Genomic DNA, 14,091 nt, shown 5'->3' on the forward strand with positions numbered 1-14,091 from the left:
ATCTTTAAAAAGACAAGAAACAGTCTAATAAAAATTCCAAATGTGTGAATAGTCTCAAGTGTACTATCCCTGAATGTTCTTAATATGACTTAATTCCTCGAGTGGTTTATTTTTAGGTGATATACCAGATTGTGTGCTTGTTTTTAAATCCATAGGTGAGGGTTTACATTGGCCTGGAGCTCACCAATTAGGCTAGAATGGCTGGCCAGTGACCCTCAGCACTTCTATTTCCATTTCTGCCGTGAAAGATTTCAAGTGCATGCTCCCAAAACCCCTAATATTGAAAGCCTGCCACTTAGGAAGGATTGAATTGCCCCAAAGTTGAAGACCATCCTCTAAACAAGCTATCTGGGTTTTAGCCATTCCAAGTCTGTGTAGGATATGAGCAACTTTCCACATTTCATGTCATCTCTTTAGTAACTTCTCCATCATCTATTTCTAAGCAATAGTTGCTTAGTTTGAATTTCCCATGAACAACTTCTTCAGAGGAAGTGAATAGTCTAAAGCCAAAATTTCCCATGAACAACTTCTTCAGAGAAAGTGAATAGTCTAAAGCCAATGAACTTTGGTAAATGGCACTGCATTTCTGTTTGTTGTCTGGCTAAAATATCAAGATCCTTGCCATCTCATTAGTTATAATCTAAAGACTTCCTGTAATCCGATGATGTAATTTAACAAATAAATGAGGAACAGTAGTCCCCAGATCCCCTCCATCCATTCATTTGGCTGGACCACAATAATGACTGATACATTCTGGGGTCAATGATTTTCTTTCCAATCCCAATCTGTAAAGCATGTTGCTTTCTATCTTCAGTCCTCATATGCCTGTATTGAGGACTGTATTACTTAACGTTCACCTCCACAGCAGGAAAAATGATTAGGTGTGGATAGAACCCAGCACACAAGACCCCAACCAGTTTGGGCACTGCATAAGCTGTCTTCTCACATATCCAGTGTGATCTTGGGAGCTTGCCATTCCATTGTCATTATCTACATGTCCCAAGCCTGCCTGAATTAACAGAAATTAATGAGTGGGGGTTTGGCTTGGGACAATCTGGGGCCCTACACCATTGGTTCTCTTGAATAGTTACAGTATAAAATCTCTGACCCAGAGCTAGATGGTAGTGGCACATGCTTTTTTTATCCCATCACTGGAGAGGCAGAAGCTTGACAAGACCAGCCTGGTCTAGAGTAAGTTCCAGAACAGTCAAGGCTACAAGAAACCCTGTCTCTCAATGAAAACAAACAGTCGAAACAACAGAAAACCCAAAAAACTTTGACTCAAGCATGTTAAACTTCCAAATGGAATGTTAAATCATTGTTCCTACTAAGCAAGACAATTCTTTCATATCATTGAAATCTTTAGGAGGCAAATTCTAGTGTACCCTAGTTCATTATAAGGCTCAACGGGGTCAATTCTCCAGCATCTATGATGTATACTGGCTATGGCCTAGTCAAGTACCTTCTTGTGTTATCTTAAAGTGATATTATGCTAATATCCCCACATGCTAACAATGGGAGGAGGGTAACTATAATTTCCTAAGGAAAGAATTCTGTCTGGTAGGGTTAAGTCTAATAATCAAGAGAACAATTGGCAACGGTTATTTCAGTTTATGTGTTTGACAGTTTGCTTAGCTGTAGCTTCAATGTCTGACTCACATGCTCCCTGAGCCCAGCTCTGAGGACCTTATGCCCTTTTTAATATCCAGGTGATCTTTAACCTTTTAACTACCAGTCATGCTTTCTTGGCCACAAATCTGATCCTGCAGTGATAGAAATTCCAAGTTGAGGAATGATCTCCTTTAAGAAAAGGCTACCTCATAAGCCTTTCCCATGTGATTAAGAAAACCTTTCACCCAGCCTGAGACAATGCACACAAAGCCTATTTGTAGTAGTATTTGTAGCAGTCTCAGACTGGAGGCAGTGCTGGGAAATCCACCACTAACATTTTGTATTCTAGAGAAGGCCTTTAGGTCTGTTGCAGGTTATTCTGGGTACAGGTTTCACGTTCATACCGATCCGGATATACCAAAGAGTGGAGGAATGTTAAGTGTTGTCCCAACATAAGCATAGAGGTGACATGAGTTCCATGATGGAATTGCTTCACAGCAGGAGTGAGAGCTTCCATTTTCAGTCTCCAGCAGGGCTGGGAAACAGTGCTGCAGTTAGAGCTAGAAGCTACTAGTTTGGCCCATGGACTATTGTGTGATTTCATGGGAATATGTAGTACTCTCTCTACTGGGATTCCCAACAGTGCACAATGGGCCAGTATAGCTTCTAAATGTTCCAGGATTTCCCTGCTATATTACCTTTTTCTTCCAAAATGAATTAATCCCTCTTATTTACACGGAGTGAGATAAAGGCATAGATTGTATATGTATATTGTTCCAGATGTTGATGCTTAACAGCAGCCAGAGAGAAGGACACAGTGACAGAATTATCATTACACAATAACCAGTAAAGGGTTTACCTTCCTTGACAGTTACTACCATCAATGGACTATTCTACATCTGAGTTTTTAAGAAGCTGGTGTGTGGAAGACTAGGTAAAAAGCAGCTCTTTTATGACCTTAATGCATTCATGATATGCTTGGCTTGACCCAATGGGCAATGAGAGGTTTGAATTTTGTTAACACCTCCAAATGAAAGCCTTCCCTGACACCTGACTATCCTGGCATTGGTTAGCTAATTCTGATCCTTGCCTCCACTGAAGTCATTCCTATGAGGCCAGATGGTTAAATCCTTGGCAACTAGCAGTACACTTGAAGGGATGGTGACCAGTCCTGAAAATCAAGGATGTAGCATCTACATCTAGAAACCTACTATGGCAATAGTGTGCCCATACAAAGTGAAAGTCTATGCAGTGTTTGGGAATGCAAATCAGGCATTTTAATAAGGGCCTTTTAGATCTCTTTAAAGGCTCTTGAGAGTTTCAACAGTGGCTAAGTACCATGATGGTCTTTGCAGGGAGCACTGACTTCTGGTACTTTCAAACCTGAATATATAAAGTTAAAGGAGGCAGCTCTGGGATGATTTCTAGTAAGAGAATCTTAGTAGCCTTCAGGGGTCTGTATGGCCTCAGGTGGAGCTTAGGCAGCAGCAGGAATGAACAAGACAGGTGCTAACAATGAGTACAATTCTTCACAAGAGGCTTCTCAGGTTCTGGTTTAAATTTTCAACTATTATCTTTGCTAGCATAGTTTTAAATTTTCTTCTAATTGGGTAAGCATTGTAGGTAGGAAAGACCGACATATATCTAGCCAATAGTCAATGTAAGGGAATGGACCTGGGTTTCCTGAGTCCCTGTGACAGCTCTTAACACTTCACTGACATACAGCATTCACATTCCTTGCAAAGTGGGATGGGTACCAAGTCTCAGCCTGGGGAAAGGGGAAGTGAAACCACCAAGAGATGTGCGATTCTGAACAAAGACACAGGACACCTAGGATACGTCAAGAAAACAGTGTTTATTTGTGATAACACAGACTTGATTGAACTATTTACAGCATTTTATATGATTTTTGTTTGTTTCCCATACATGGCAACATATAATTTCATTAGCTATTTTCGGGAAGGCTTGCTAAGCTGAGAACATGACTGCTGAGCGCTCAGTTCAATGGGATATTTATATCACCCACTTTGAGGCTCAGGTACATGAGGAAGAGGCAGAAAGAATCTAAGAATATGAAACACTTGAATTGTTGCACCCTTAAACTCTATGACATCCTCTACTCAAGATGTGAACAATACAGGCCCTGTCAACATCCTGTTAGGAAGGGACAGGGTCTTATGGGGTCTCACTTCTAACAGTACTTATATAGTTAATGCTTGGTAAGAGGAAATGTCACCGAAAGTATGCCCACATACTTGTAAGCAAACCCAAGTAGACTCACTGGAGGGGAGAGGGAAAACCCTTGACATGGCACTGACAATAGAATACATCAAAATAGAGGCGGAATCAGTGGGAAAAGAATAAAAAAGAAAATAGTAATAATAAAAAAGCCAGGTACAGTGGATCATACCTGTAACTCCGGCACTAGGGCCACAGAGGGACTAAGGCAGCATGCCAGCCCTAGCTCAATGAGATCAAAACAAAGTCTCAAAACAAAACCAAAAATACCCAGACTAAAAAGGCTAATGAAGGATTAAAGAAAATGTATATAATTTATAAAGCTGAGAAACTAAGCCAAATAAAAAATATGTGCATGATGGCCAATGCTTTGCATTCCAGCATTTACGGGCAGAAGCAAGTGGTTTTCTGGGAATTTGAGGCTAGCCTGGTCTACAGTAGTGAGTTCTAGGCCAGCCAAGGATATAAATAGTGAAACCATATCTCAAAAGTCAACAACAAAAAATAAAAATCACCTTTTTGTTCATACCTCAGACTCAAAACCATCTAAAAGTCTATAGAGGGCAAGTGCTGCATATAGCATCCCAGCAACTCTGACAACACAGGCCTCCTAACTCTTCTGATCCCATCTTTTGCTGGCATCCTTTCCCAACGTGTTTCCAATCTGAAATAGTGTTTGTTAATCATCCTTAGTCTTCCACTCAACTTGAAAGACTTTTAAGATCATTATCCTTAAAAGCCTTCATGAATGTACACTAACTTTTCCTGTTTCTTCTGACTTGTTTTATGGTACTGAAAATACAATTGAGGACCTTGTGTATACACTCACATGCATTAAGACCAGCCACAACAAATGCTCTGCTTCGCCTGCTATGTTCCTTTTATGATGGTCCTTGCCTTTAATCTCAGCACTGGAGAGGTAGGGGCAGGAGGATCTCTGGGTTTGAGGCTCATCTACAGAGGAATTTCAAGACATCCAGAGTTACTATCTGTCTCGAAAAACAAAATTAAAAAACAAACAATAACCAAGTATTCATGATTAACTTTCTATGCTTAATCATGTTACATATCTTACACTCAGCTCCCCAGGCATACATCTTTGGAAGAATGTCATTAAATAACCCAGATCTACTTTAATCCAGATCCTGAAATATGCTGTCCTTCTAGTTTGAATTACTTGTGAATGAAAAACCATCATTCAGGTGGTCCTAAAACCATCAACAAAATTCTATAGGGCAAAACAAACAAACAAAAAAACCACATCATATTGACATCCACACATACACCACAGAGTATACTTTAAATATTAACAACAAAATTGGTTCTGGTTTTTGAACCTAGAGCCTTGTTGTATATGTTGGATAAAGCACTCTTAAAATCCAAGACCTATATCCCTGGTGCCCAAAATAAAAGTTTGATTACAATTATGTAATCCCCTCAAAAAGCCCCTCACTCATTTGAGAAGCAGCTATAATCGACCCAGCAATTAATTCTGCTTCTCAACAAATCCTGATGTATATACATGCACACATATATAACATGGCCAATCTCATTTGCTTAAGGATGACAAAAATTACATACCAGAACCAAAGTTTTCAGTAAGTGTAACAAATCCTACATCTTTTAGAACTGAAGCACCTTGGTGCTTTTCCTCCACAACAAAAGTCAATGTTATTCTGAAAGACAAAGAATTCTTTTAATTTTGACTCATGTTTTACCTTAAAGATGCAGAGCATACACTTATTTATTAAAAATTATTTTGTCCCAGAACACTCTTCATCAGACTTCTTATATACCAGGCTTTTAAGAAGAATAAACGAACCAAACACACACATTCAGTGTTCTGTGATTAAAAAAATAATAATAAAAATATTATTCAAAAATTGAGCCCAGAAAAGTGAAACTCTATCTCAAAAAACGTCCAAACAATCCAGAAAACAGGACCACACAAATGTGTTAATAAAAAAAGGAAGTCTATGGATGAGGAGATGACTGTAGGGAAGGGTACTCGCTGTTAGGCTGCTTACTTGAGACTGAGTGTCAGCCTGCACGGTAGATGGAGAGAACCTGCCCTCCCACTGTCCTTTCAACTCCACACATGCCCAATAGTTCCTGAAATAATGTTTAAAAGGGGGAAAACAAGCATTTAAAAAAAAAGTCTTTTTTTTCAATAAAAAATACCAAACAGGTCAGCTAATTACATTCTCAATGGAATCTATGAACTTCTGTTATTAAATTTGATAATTTTGATTTTTGTGGAAAATTAAAGCTGTTGGTCTTTTGCTAGGCCAGTCTCTCTCAGCTAGCTAACTTCTGACTTCACCATCCCACGTCTCCACATGGCTCTCACTGCTTCCGGCTCCTCTTGCTTTCTTCTGTGTCTTTTTGCCTGCTCAGAAATTCATCATAACTCCTGCCCCAGCTCTGGTAACACTGCAGGGACATTTCTGCAGTAACTGATGTACAGAATGTGCAGTATCAGCTAAAGATAATTCTATGCTCTATGCTTGAGCAGGTAAATGCTTATCTGTTAATCATTATAAATCTGTTTGGACTGCATAACTAAAAGGGTTTTATAAATCCAATTCATGCAATGTAAGAATGACATGTAGTAAGTTATGAGGACCCAATAGCCAACAAGATTCACTGAGTATTACAGGGACATTCATGTCTCAGCCAGTCTTCTGAGCTGTTCCTACATGAGGGGACCAGCATTTGAGTCACCTGTTTTGTTGTTCTTCTGGGTCTTTTTTTCCACATCAGCAGCCAAGATTTTCTGGAGGTCTTCCATGGTCAGACCTAATCTTAATGAACTTTGAACGAATCCACAGCTTTTCATTTCCTGTAGAAATAAAAGTATAGTCTTTTAGACAATGCAACACATTTCCTGACTTCCATCCTGAGCTTAACATAGCCTTAAAGTATAGAGGCTGATTTTATCCAACAGTCATATCTAAAATCTAGTGGTTTTCAGCAGCTGTGCTACCTGTCTCATTGATATTAAAGAAATTAAAATCAATAAAGTGTTATGTAATCTATTTCTGGGTGATCTCATATCCCCCTTCTGTTTTATAAAAATCTTCTTTAAAGTGTTGTTAGATCTTTCCACAACTGTTTGACCTATAGAATTATAATAGTATGCCTTTAACATGTTTTAGGCTACATTTTATTGGATATATATGACGGCGCATTATCAGTTATACTCTGTATGACTAATAAACGTCTAATAAATGTGTAATTACAAAATCAGCCTTTTCAGAACTTAAGTCAGAAGACCATTAAAATCATTAAAGGTATCAACTGTATAATGTACATACTTTAATTTTTCAAGCTCTGTAAAATGAAACACATCCACCGGTCAAATTTAATTTCCTTAGGTACTTTTAGGGTTACTTCCAACAGGTATTAGAGCATGATTTATACAAAGAACAATCAGGACAATTTTTTATAATTTCCTTGGCTTGTCACCAGGTTACAGGAAATTTTTTTTCTTAAATTTCTATTTATATAATGCCTTTTATGAAAAACTGAAGTTTCTAATACATTTCCTATTAATAACTGGTCTACAGATTTCCTAGTGCCAATGGTCTTGGCAAACCCGTATGAGATTGAACATGGATTATATATAATGAATGATCTGTTTTGAATTACCTGTTGTAGATGTATAAAAAACAAAGTTAATTCTGAATCATCTGGAATAAGTTCAGCAGCTTATATACGCTAAACAACCCTCTCTGCATATCGTCAGTCTGTGACTGTATTGATTCTGGAAAATCTGATAGAACCATTAGAACAGCATATAGCTTTGATTTTGAGCTGAATTATATGGTTCTTGAATTACTTTACTTGTATCTCCTGACTTATAACCCACCATTCCTAATTTATTGGCATCTAGATAAAAGGTAGGAGCTTTAGAAACTGGTGTTCCTCTTACTGTACTCAGAAGAATCCAATTAGTTCTTTCTATAAACTGAAGTTCCTTGCTTATGAGGTATTTGTTATTAATTTCTCCTTCCCTGCCCCCAATTACTGCAAGCTCTTTGCCAATCTCTGTTGATTACCCATAATGAGGTAGTTTCTGCATTAGTGTTAGGCATTATAATCTCCCCTGGGTCTGATACTGACAAAGTCTTATTCTTCCCTTTAAAATCAAGTCAGAAATCTTTTTTATATAGGTTTCAGATTTTTTACTGATTATATGCTAGAAATATCTATTTTAAGATACTATCTTTTCTCTGCAGACATATGAATTCCTGTGTGAGAATGAGCAGAAGGCAAAATAATTGACTTAAAAGATCCTCTAATTTCTGGTCTACCACTTATAACTCAGCATTCCACATCTCAGTCCTCTCTTTATCCAAGTCTGCTTCCTGTGAATCTGAGGGACAGGACAACGAGATTTCTTTTCTTCTAATCTTTCTTAGAGAGGGTTCAGTAAACTGTGACTGTTACCAGACCTATTGTAATTAGCTCAATGATAACAACTAAAACCAAACATTCCGGATTCAGGTAGCCTCTGTAAGTCTATATAATGCCCCCAAAGTGCTGGATGACAGGCTTGTATTACCAGGCCCAGCTGATCTATTCTTAATGGGTTTTCTCAATCTTCATACTGTGTGAACAGTGAACACACATAAGCACATACGGCGCAGAGACCAAGAGGCTGATGGCGTCAGGTGTCTTCCTGTATCACTCTCCACTTCTGAAACAGCTTTTCTTACTAAAACTGTAAGCTCATTGACAGACTACACTGGCTGGCCATGGAGGCCCCAGGGATCCTTCTGCCCCTACTCACCAAGGAATGGAATTACAGGCATGCCTAGCACCCAGCTTTGTATATGCATGGCGGGGAGTTGAACTAAGAGCCTCATGCTGATTCAGCAAGATGAACCCACTTACCGACTAAGCCATTTTCCTAGCTTTAAATCTATATATTATTAACAATCAAAAATCAGTTAAATTGTATTATTAAAAATCTGAAGACCAAAATGTTCAAACATTTTCAGAAAAGAATTGATGTTAGACAAAGTACATTATCTTATTATTTCATGAATGTATACAATTTATGTTTATACCCATACTAGGTACAAAATGATTGAGTGATTCAAAATAGTTTGCCTTTTGCAAACAGGGCCTCAAACTAGAGAAGAGCCAAATGACTGTCAAGGAAGTAGGGTGACAAGTTATGTAAATTGTCCTATAAGGCTACCAAAGTCCTGAGGGGATCTACTCATAGGAGTGTGGGAGGCTTTAAGGCAATAACTTGTTTTTAGTAACCCTAAATGTCATTTTCTGTGTAGCAAAATGTTTCAATGTAGTAATGCCTCAACTACTCCAAAATAAAAAATAAACACTTTTGGGAAACTATTAAGTTTACACATGTAGTTTGAAGTTAAGTTAGGAGACTTAGAGTCTTGAGTTCTGGGCCAGCCTAGCGAACAGCGTGAAAAATGGGCTAAGCTGGGAGGAAAGAGGAACTCTATCTAAATAAGTAACAAGAACAAGTACGAAATGGACTTACAGCTGTGTGTGTGCACGCACGCATGCATAGTAGATTTGAAAAATCTACTCTAAAGAAGAGCAGGGCTGTAAAATAAAACCAAGAAGCCTTGAAATTGTAGCCACTGATGCTAGTTTTTAGGCACAGCCTTTTGTAAAACTCAAGTGACTTACTGTGGCTATCACAGAAAAGCAAGCACTAAAGCTCTTTAGAATTAAGATTTATGGGGCTGAAACAGTAGTTCACTGGAGGTCACCTGCCTGCCATGCTGCCCAAACCAAAGCTTAAATCATGATTCATCTATCCCAGATATCCATGGAATGTGCTTTATAGAGAAACTACTTCTGAGGGCCCTAATGTTTTTCTTAGGGAAAAAAAAAATGAATACATCTGTATCTTTAAAAGAAAAATCATCTTAAAAAACATTCTGAATCCCATGAATACAAAATAAACTAATATATACTTTGGTGGAGAAACTGTAAGAGACCTTTGTTTTATTTTTCATTAATTTTCAAATGCACACTGGCATAAATTATGTATATCTTAAAACTTGATAGTGGAATTATGTGTGGTCGACTACCACAAGCAGAGTTCAGCAGTATACATGTAAATTTCTTAGAAAACAAAACAAAACGTCAACAGAAAGCCAAAATTCTTCCTGACTCAAGAGACTTTTAAATCAGAGTGGGGGAGTTAAAAAAAAAAAAAAGTTCAGATTCTGACGTAAAATACTGAGTGTTAACAAGTCTAAGAATAAAAGAATAAAAGGCACTGTGTACTGTGAAGCTGAGGCAGGGGAAACAGTTCAGGTCATCCTTGGCTACCTGGCTACTTTAAGGCCATGACAAGATCCAGACTAGTTTGGACCACCAAAATCCTGTCTCAAAAACCCAAAGTTCAGAAAGGAGAACACCAGACTGGGGGAGCTTAAACGTTAAGGATGGTTATATCTGTGAATTTCTCTTGGGCATAACATAAGGAAGCTAACTAAACTGGCTCATTTGAAAGCTTGAATTAACAGACACCGTTCAGCAACCAGTCACGTAGCCTAGTGTTTGGCTGTAGTCTACAGGGAAAAAGTTGATATGGCTTCAGTTAAGACCTACTCAGTTGGGCAAATTTGGTGCTGTTAACATTTCACATCTTAATTTAGTGCATGAGCTGTTATCCAATTGTTAAGTTTTGTGTCACTTAACATGTGCTGATGATTGAATCCATGTCTATCCGGTCTAGAGAATCCTTCCATCTAAGAAATTTTCGTTTCTTCCAGAACCATTACTACCTTCTTTGAAAAGATCATATAGCATACGCCTCTTGTAGCGACAAGAGGCGCTTGTCTAAGGTCACAGTGACAGCAGCGTCTGTCCTGGCAAGTGCATTCCCCAGCATTCCGAAAGCCAGAGCTTCCACGTTTCCTCATAGCTTCATAGTTGGAGGAAATACTTTTCCCCCACGCAAGACGTTTCTAGAAACCACACCTCCTCCGCCTTCACGAAGGAGGCTGCCACCTTGGGCCCCTGGTGACCTCAAGTCCGAAATGCATGTTAAAAGGAGACAAAGCTATTCCGGGAGGAAGAGTGTCAGTAAAATTTCGCCATCCCGAGTAAAAGGGCGCAAAGGGCCGCCTTAGTAAACTACACGTGCGCCCCCGACCTCGCCCCCTTCCTCCACGCCCCCAAGCCACGCTCCGCCGCCGGACAGAGGCTCCCATGGCCGCCCTCGCTTCCGGTGCTCCCAAAGCTGCGCCACCCGCGAGGCCACCCGACACCTGGAGCCTCCGACAGAGCTTTCGGACGACTCCGGGACTCCTCAACCCTTCGCTAGGCGTTGCCCTGGAGTGAAGGGTAAGTCGGTGCCACACTGAAATAAACCTACCAGATAGAGTCCGCTTCCTTCCGTCTAGACACAGAAAATGGGATAGAGCTGCGGGCTGCTGCTGCCGGGACAAAATGGCGCCGGGAAACCGGTTAGGCGCAAGCGCCTGGGGAAGACCCGGCTCCGCCCCCTTGCAAAATCCTGGCTGCAGTTCTGGATTCCGTTTCCATGGGACACGCCACCGCCCAATCCTCGTGCGGTACTGCTCTTCCTGACCCCTCTGTTCTCCAATCAGTGTTCAGTCAAGCACATCCGGAGTCGGCTCTTCCAATCAATTTTTTGGGCTCTCTTACTCAATCCTCTATCCTCCAATAACGTGCGTCTTCTGATCCAGCCAATCAGAAGTGGAAAATGTCCTACCTGCTGTTTTCCGTACCAATCATGGAAGTTTCACAGCTACATCCAATGAGAAAAGCAGACAGCGAACTCCAATCCGAAGCTATTCGGCGTCATGAGCAGCCAATAGGAGTTCGTGTAGAAGCGAGTCTGCTCAACAGCTTGTTATTTGGTGGATTGTGGCAGTAAATCGGGGCGAGTGGGGGAACCCGGCGCAGGAACTGCCGCTGCGGCCGGGAACGGTGCTACCCGGACGGGGACCCACGGCGATCAGTGGGGCGGCAGACTGGAGAGCTGACAGCGCTCTGCACCCGCAGTAGGTAGGTGGGCAGCGGGGGCCGCTGAATGGGCAAAGCGGCGGGAGCAGCTGCTGCCGCGATGGGGTCCCGGTGCAGTTGGGAGCTCCTCAGGCGGGGAGGGGGATGCAGGGCGGGCTGTGCCCGGGGCGCCGGGCAAAGATCGGGTCCTGGATCCGTGGCGGCAACTGCGGGCACTACCGCCTCCGCCACCTCCCCGGGAAAATGGCTGTGGGGCTGGCCGCGCCGCTAAGTTTGCTCCGGAGCAGCGGGCTGCCGGGAGAACCGGCCCCCAACTCTGCTGTGCGTCTTTGGCGAAGACCCGCTGCTGGACAGCGGGGATCGGGGTGCCCGCGCCTCTCCGGGCTGTACAAAAAGTTGAGGCGGGCGCGGGAGGAGACGGCCGCTGCGGCGGTGCGGCTCGCTCCCCTCCCACACCCTGTCCTGCCGCCTCCCCGCCCCGCGCCTCCCTCGCCGGGTCCCCCCGCGCCAGCGGCCGCCGCCGCAGGCCGCCGCCCCTGCCCCCCGGGTGAAGGAGCGCTTCTCCTTCCTGACATGGTGCAGAGCGGAGGCTGGAGAGCAATGGCGCCGTGACACTCCGTTGCCGCCGCCGCGGGCCGGGCCGGGGCGGGCCAAGGGGGGCCGAGCGGCGGAGGCGGGGCGCGCGCTGGAGTCCGGGCCCGGCGGGGCGCGGACCCGGGAGGCCGGGGCGCAGGGGCTGCGAGTGGCCGACGAGGCGGGGGCGCGGTGGGCCGGCCTGGCAGGGGCGGGACGCGCTGTCCTTTGGCGCGCGTGGGGCTCACTGCCCGCCAGGCTTTGGCTGCCCGAAGGGGGTCTGTCCCGGGGGCCGCGGAGCTCGGCCCCTCCCCGCCTGCATTTGTTTACTTTCTTTCCGGGTCTCACCCCGCCTTGGACTGATCCTCTGCCTCTCTTTTCCCTGCCTTGGCTCTAGCGCCGGGAAGAGAACTCGAGGAAGCTGGAACCCCACAGGTCACCAGTCAAGATGAAGGTAAGTGGAGCCAACTCTTCGCAGCCCTGTGCCCTGGACTCTGCCAGTCCGGAGGCTGCAGCTGTGGAATGGCAGCGTTTTGTTACTTAAAATTGATTTCTCTACTAAGAAGCACTTTCAGGAAAATGACATGTGAATGGGTGAGGTGAGTGTGGTGTGTGTGTGTGTGTAAGCGAAGGCAGTTCAACACTCGCTAGCAGTGAGAGCACTTGGGAAAGAAAGGTCTGTGCAGCCTTTCGATTTTCAAACACTTCAGTGTCGAAAACACCTTTAAAGAAGTAAAGCTTTTGTCCTGCTTTGTTTTGTTTTGTTTTGTTTTGTTTTTTGGTTTTTTGGGGTTTTTTTTTTTGGGGGAGTTTCTTGTTTGTTTTGTTTTGCTTTTGCTTTCTTTAAAAACATAGATACTTCCCCCTTTCCACTACCAGTGCCAATTTTTAAGAGAAATGAAATATGTAGCTTGAGTAAGGGAGGTAGTTCTGTATATTTCTTGGGGAAAAAAAGTAAACTATGGTGTGACAGTATTTGATTAGTTCAGTCTTCATAATATATATCTGAAAACATGGATTCTACGTGTATTTTTGAAGCTTCCTAGTCTTACAAACATCTTACAAACTGGCTGCCTGCTAAAAGGGCAAGGAAGCTTTCATAACATTATTCAGAATTCCTTAGGATAGTGTGGATACCCTTGTTTGTTTCTGGTCAAGTACTTACCAAAAAGTATTTCTCTTCATTTTTTTATTCGTTTTTAAGTAGACTGACATTTAAAAGTGCATGATCAATGTTGTACTTACTGTGTGTGTGTCTATAAAGATAGTAAATATACAGTCGTTTTTGTTTCGGTTATTTTGAAACAGTATACTTGAGTCCAGGTTGGCTTGGAACTCACGATGATGTAGTTCAAGGTCAGCCTTGAACTACGGGCTTCTGCCCCCCCCAAAGCACTGGGAGGGCGGGCAAGCTGAGCCACGCCTGACTGTTGAAGTGTATTACTTTCTGAAATCCTCACACTTCCTCTTATTTTTTTATTTTAGAGTGACACAACTTCCTTTAATATTACTTGGGAAAATGAAAACTTGTTTCCTACTTAAACTATTAACTAAAGTACACATTGATGTCTTTGTATAATGTAGAATTGTTAGTATGAATACATACAGCTTTTGAAATAAGGTAACATCATAGACTGAAATAGCAGTTGTCTGTTACTCTCAAGATTAAAATGATTTATA

At 42.2% G+C, this 14,091-nt stretch overlaps 1 protein-coding gene and 1 long non-coding RNA gene across 5 annotated transcripts in view; one reads left to right on the top strand and one right to left on the bottom strand.

The window, feature by feature from the left end:
* Nucleotides 1–3,498: 3,498 nt before the first annotated feature.
* Nucleotides 3,499–11,313, bottom strand: LOC308438471. Of its 3 annotated transcripts, XR_013975594.1 has the most exons (5): nucleotides 11,225–11,313; nucleotides 6,574–6,691; nucleotides 5,877–5,961; nucleotides 5,431–5,525; nucleotides 3,499–4,838 (listed from the first exon to the last, which is right to left on the bottom strand). It is a non-coding gene; the product is annotated as an uncharacterized lncRNA (long non-coding RNA). The 3 variants fall into 3 exon arrangements; XR_013975593.1 differs by lacking the exon at nucleotides 5,877–5,961; XR_013975595.1 differs by having other exon boundaries at nucleotides 3,499–5,961.
* Nucleotides 11,314–11,743: 430 nt separating this feature from the next.
* Nucleotides 11,744–14,091, top strand: part of ARID4A (AT-rich interaction domain 4A) — a 64,535-nt gene continuing 62,187 nt past the window's right edge. For both annotated transcript variants that reach the window (XM_080922489.1, XM_080922490.1), the window contains exons 1-2: nucleotides 11,744–11,880; nucleotides 12,809–12,865. In XM_080922489.1, the coding sequence (XP_080778615.1) occupies nucleotides 12,860–12,865 (6 nt within the window). In that variant the 5' untranslated portion in view covers nucleotides 11,744–11,880; nucleotides 12,809–12,859. The remainder of the gene's footprint in view (nucleotides 11,881–12,808; nucleotides 12,866–14,091) is intronic.

This window comes from Micromys minutus (assembly GCF_963924665.1).
Source record: "Micromys minutus genome assembly, chromosome: 1".
Classification (NCBI taxonomy): Eukaryota; Metazoa; Chordata; class Mammalia; order Rodentia; family Muridae; genus Micromys; species Micromys minutus.